This window comes from Lipotes vexillifer, unplaced genomic scaffold, assembly GCF_000442215.2.
Source record: "Lipotes vexillifer unplaced genomic scaffold, Lipotes_vexillifer_v1.1 scaffold445, whole genome shotgun sequence".
Classification (NCBI taxonomy): domain Eukaryota; kingdom Metazoa; phylum Chordata; class Mammalia; order Artiodactyla; family Lipotidae; genus Lipotes; species Lipotes vexillifer.
In genome coordinates this window covers 986,081-991,777 of record NW_006774995.1, presented here as the reverse complement: position 1 = coordinate 991,777, position 5,697 = coordinate 986,081, and the positions used below count along the sequence as shown (strand labels likewise).

Below are 5,697 nucleotides of genomic sequence, written 5' to 3'. Positions count from 1 at the left end.
TCCTGCTGATAGATAGTCTATAGAGCAGTGATTTTAAAGACTTTAGTGTGCATCAGAATCACCTGAAATAAACAAAGTAGAAAATGTAAATATTGTAATCCTATCCATTACACTTTTTAAAACAAAAGCTCCAAAATTCTGATTATTGCTGGGATAAAGCCAGTTCTTTTTTTTTTTTTTTTTTTTTTGCGGTACGCGGGCCTCTCACTGTTGTGGCCTCTCCCGTTGCGGAGCACAGGCTCCGGACGTGTAGGCTCAGCGGCCATGGCTCACGGGCCCAGCCACTCCGCAGCATGTGGGATCTTCCCGGACCGGGGCACGTACCCGTGTCCCCTGCACCGGCAGGCAGACTCTCAACCACTGCGCCACAAGGGAAGCCCTAAAGCCAGTTCTTTATGTTTATAATCTTTAGTCTCTGTTGCCTTCAGTGTGTTTGATTACCCTCTTAGACAGTTACAGTTAGCATCTGTACCAGTTTGCTCATTGTTTTTTTTCCTTGATTGCTCCTTGAGTGTTTTCTTCCAAGGTTTCATTTTCAGTTTTATATGGACTCTTTTTTTCTGTTTTATCTCTTTTTCTTCCTTCTTCTCTCAATTTTAGTTTTCCAAAAATGAGGAATTCTTAAAATAGTTATGTAAAATTCCCAAAGTATTTTATGAGAGAGACACTCTCCTGGTTTTGTGGTAGGAATTTTTGAATGGGTACAACATTTCTGGAATGCAGTTTTGGAACTAGTATCAAGCTTTATATTTGTTTACATATTTTTGACCTATAATTGATCAAAAGGAAATAATTTGAATTTGGATGTATGCTTATGCACAAAAATATTAACCATAGTTTTATTTGTAATTGCGAAAAATTGGGAACTCAGTATCCATAGTAGAGCAGGGGTTAATTGCATTATGGTATAGCCATGGGATAGAATATTGTGCAGCTATTAAAAGTATTTACAAAGAGTTTTTTAATGATGTGAGGAGGTGCAAATGCTAAAGGATTAAAAAGCATGATCAAATTGTGTAAGCAGGTTGGTCTCATTTTGTTAAATTTAACTATGTGTGTTATGTGTGTATGTGTGGTGTCAGTATAAGCATATAAATGACTCGAAAGGAATATTTCTAAATATTTAGAGTGACTCCTTGGATGAGATCATCAGTTATCTGTGATTTCTTTCTTTATGCCTTTAAGAGAATGTATAACTTTCATAATGAGAAAAATACTCTTTATTTTTAAAATGTATTTAGGATTTGATAGTGTTCATCAACAAATTAACATTTTTAAAATTTGTTATTGAATGAAAGATTCTTTAAATTCTGTAGTGCTTTACAGTTTTTAAAGTTTCACATACACAATTTTATATAATCCCATAATAACCCTTTTTTAATCCTCTAACCCTGTATAGCCCCTCCCCCTTCCCTCTCCTCACTGATAACCACTAGTTTGTTCTCTGTATCTGTGAGTCTGCTTCTTTTTTGTTTTATTCACTAGTCTGTTGTATTTTTTAGATTCCACGTGTAAGTGATATCATACAGTATTTTTCTTTCTCTGACTTCTTTCATTTAGTATAATGCCCTCCAAGTCCAACAACAGAAATTATTAAGGTAGATTAGTGGTATGATTCGAAGAGGTACCAGAGATTTCAGAGTTACAACTATGTTCAAATTTTATTGTTGGTGAAATGTAACAACTAAATATAAGACTGAGCTATACCATGTCAATTTTACAAGTTTAGATGTTTCTTTCATTATAAGACATATATACTGGTTGTAAAAAACGGAAACAGTATAATGTGGTTTAAAGCAAACACTGAAAGTTTCTTATGTACCTGCTCATTTGTTTTCTCAGAAATAGGTTCACACTATATATACTATTTTGCAATTTGCTTTTTTCTTTTTTAACTTAATCCTATATCATTCTTCCCTTAATTTGAAGACCATTATTTCTAAACATACAGGTTTAGGAGAAGAAGAAATTATGAACAAGATGATAGTGGTAAATTTGACTTTGTTGACTTTTCTTTTTCATGAAACCCGTAATTGAAAATAGATTCTCTTAAAAGCAAGGAAATCTTATAAAGAAGAATAATTAAGATTTTTTTGGTTCAAATCTCATGTTTGTATTTTTTTTCTTTGAATTTTGGTACTGTATTTTATTATGTAATAGGCACAGGTTCGATACCAACAGCAGCATGAACAACAGAAAAAAGATTTAGAAATCCTCCATCAACGAAACATCCAGCAGCTACAAAACAGATTGTCTGAGTTAGAATCTGCTAATAAAGACCTCACTGAAAGGAAATATAAAGGAGACTCTGCCATCAGAGAACTTAAAACAAAACTGTCTGGTGTTGAAGAGGTATGGAACGTTGGGGTTGGTCTCCCCCCCCCCCAATTTAAAAGCACAGTTTAATTTGGTGACTTGATTTTAATTTGTTTACTTTATTACTTGTACGGGTGGTGTTCTGGATGCTCTGCAAGGATCTCTTGTAGTTTTAGGGTAGTCAGTTCAGACAATACGAAAAAAATTGAGAATCCAAAATCTAATAAAATTGACTAATTGAGAACAGCGCTAAGGTAAACTTGGATTTTTTTCGTTGGGGCCTTGAGTAGCATCTCTTTGGCACAGCCCTCAGATCTTTCAGTGTACTTTCAACATCAGCACAGTGTCTGTGGCTCAGGGTGCTCAGTGTTGGCAGGGCTCGTTCTTTCTTTCAGTCTACTCAACATATTACACAACTATGAAGTTTAGTGTCTAGAAATAATAATGCTAATAATAATAGAAATGATAATAGCTAATGCTTACTGAACACTGTTTTATGTGCTTTGCATATATATTAACTCATTTAATTCTTATAACAGTTATTTTAAAGAAGGTACTGTTATTATCCCCATCTTGCAGATGATGAAACTAAGGCACAGAGAACTTAAGTAACTTGCCCAAGTTGGCATGGCCATAAGTAGAAAAGTGAGGATTGAAATCCTTTATTTACCTGTCTCTAGTACTACCTTGTTCTTTTAGGCAACAGAGACATTTAAAATATTTTGCTATAGTGGTACTTTTGTTGACACTTTGGCAGTGATGATAGACTCCTTCCTAGCATTATTATACATTATTGTCATATGAGTTATTAGAAAACATATGTAGATTTTGTTAAGTCTGTCATGTTTGAATGTAAAGATCTCCACTGTTATTCTAGCTCACAAGACATCCAACTCCATTTGACCAGTCTGTTATGCTTAGAAACTCTAAAGCCTGACTGATTTTTTTTTTTTTGCGGTATGCGGGCCTCTCACTGTTGGGCCTCTCCCGTTGCGGAGCACAGGCTCCGGACGCCCAGGCTCAGCGGCCATGGCTCATGGGCCCAGCCGCTCCGCGGCATGTGGGATCTTCCCGGACCGGGGCACGAACCCACATCCCCTTCATTGGCAGGCTGACTCTCAACCACTGCGCCACCAAGGAAGCCCTAAAGCCTGACTGATTTTATGTTCAGATCCTCACAGCATTCTGTGCTAACAATTAGATGTCTTCAGTCCTTCTCACTACCCTCTTCACCTTTCACACCAGTTAGTAAAACATTTCAGCCTGCATAGTACATTAGATAGTGAATACTTCATTATAATGCTACATGGTTTCTTCTGTTTTAGCACTGACACTGGCCAGTGTATATAAACAGTTTGCTTTGTTATGTTGATTTTCATATAATGTAATCAAAATATTTCTTCCAAGGTTTGCATAAGACTTGCAAATTATGAGTCCTGGGAATTTTCTTTTTTAAACTTCTGAGTATTGTTACCTAATTATGTTGAATTATACCTTTTAGAGATTAGTACCCTAAAATTAATAATTACTACCATTTATCAGGTATTTACTATGTGCCAGGCAGTATGCTAAGTAGTTTATGTAAGGGTTTTTGTGAAGATGAAATTAAATAATTTATGAGGTGGTGTTTCTATTCTACAAATAAGGGACTGAAATTTAAGGAGGTTAAGTAATTCCCAGGGTCACACAGAAGAGCCAGGATTTGTATTCTAAGTCTGCCTGATAGCAGAGTCTGTGTTTCTAAAACCACTATGGTATAATACTATAAAATTATTTTGTAAAGTTTTTGTTAAAATAGAAAACTAATTAGGAATACTACATACTGGGCTTTAGTATAGTATACTGGCAACATTTGGACTGATATTAGCTGATAGAGATGTGATCTAGTATAGATTTTTTGAAAATTATTTTTTAATATTATTTTTCATATTTTCCATTATGGTTTATCATAGGTTATTGAATATAGTTCCCTGTGATATACATTAGGACCTTGTTATTTATCTATTTTATACGTAGTAGTTTGTATCTGCTAATCCTAAACTCCTAATTTATAGCCAGCCTGCCCCCGGGCTGCCCCTTTGGTAACCATAAGTTTGTTTTCTACGTCTATGAGTCTGTTTCTGTTTTGTAAATATGTTCATTTGTATCATATTTTGGATTCCACATATAAGTGATATCATATAGTATTTCTTTCTCTTTCTGACTTCACTTAGTATGATAATCTGTTTTTAATTAACAACTATTGTCAGTTAACAGTATCTCATGATTTCTTGGCTACCCTTGGAAACAGTTGAAGAACTCAGGCCATATCTCACACTAATGAAATCAGAATCTCTTGGGCATGGTACCAGGCATCAGTAGTTTTTAAAGCTTTCCAGGTGATTTCAATATGCAGACTAGATTGAGAGTCACTGCTTTGGTGGTAGAATGATAGGGCTTTCTTTTCATTTATATATTTTATGTATCTTGAAATTCTGTTATAATGAGCATTTATTACCTAAGTGTTTTTTTTTTAAACTGTAGATTTGAAGACATCAGAAAATTCTTGTTACTGGTTTTCAAAAGTTCTAGTAATTTATTCATAAATAAGGATTGTTTCATTTTCCCTTGTTGTCATTGCATTAGATACTAGTGTATTTTACAATTATATTTCAGATCTACAAGTTACATGTGCCTTTAGAGAGACCTTCATTTCTTTAAAAGAATACCAGTACTAGAACTTTAAAGTTATTAAAGACATTTTTTCTGTTTTAAATATCTTAATTATAAATTACCAAACCAGCCAACTTTCCTTTTTCATAATGCAACTTTTTTTTTTCCTCCTCTAGGAGCTCCAGCGGGCTAAGCAAGAAGTCCTCTCTTTGCGAAGAGAGAATTCTACACTTGATACTGAGTGCCATGAAAAAGAAAAGCATATTAATCATCTACAAACAAAAGTGGCTGTTTTAGAACAGGAAATCAAGGATAAGGATCAGCTTGTTTTAAGAACAAAAGAAGCATTTGATACAATCCAGGAACAAAAGGTCTATTTTAAAATTTTCTAAACAAATTGATGGTTTATAAATGATCACGTTTATAAATGATGCTTTTCCTAAGTAAACACAGACTTCCTAACTATTCATGTTTTTAAAAATATGTATCAGGTGGCTTTAGAAGAAAATGGTGAGAAAAATCAGGTACAACTGGGAAAACTTGAAGCTACAATAAAATCATTATCAGCTGAACTTCTTAAGGTTTGTTTTTAAAAACTTAATAGAACATTGATATTTCATTGGATTATGTAGAGATGTACATATGAAGCTCTTTTACAGGCAAATGAAATTATCAAAAAGTTGCAAGGGGATCTGAAGACCTTAATGGGTAAATTGAAACTGAAGAATA

The 5,697-nt window shown here is 34.2% G+C and overlaps 1 protein-coding gene across 1 annotated transcript in view; it reads left to right on the top strand.

Annotated features, from left to right (window-relative positions):
* The window catches only part of SASS6 (SAS-6 centriolar assembly protein), a 59,793-nt gene that overhangs the window by 31,384 nt on the left and 22,712 nt on the right, over window positions 1-5,697 (top strand). The window contains exons 8-11 of the mRNA XM_007449607.1: window positions 2,161-2,352; window positions 5,145-5,339; window positions 5,460-5,549; window positions 5,628-5,697. The exon at window positions 5,628-5,697 is cut by the window's right edge and continues 110 nt beyond it. Of these exons, the coding sequence (XP_007449669.1) occupies window positions 2,161-2,352; window positions 5,145-5,339; window positions 5,460-5,549; window positions 5,628-5,697 (547 nt within the window). The remainder of the gene's footprint in view (window positions 1-2,160; window positions 2,353-5,144; window positions 5,340-5,459; window positions 5,550-5,627) is intronic.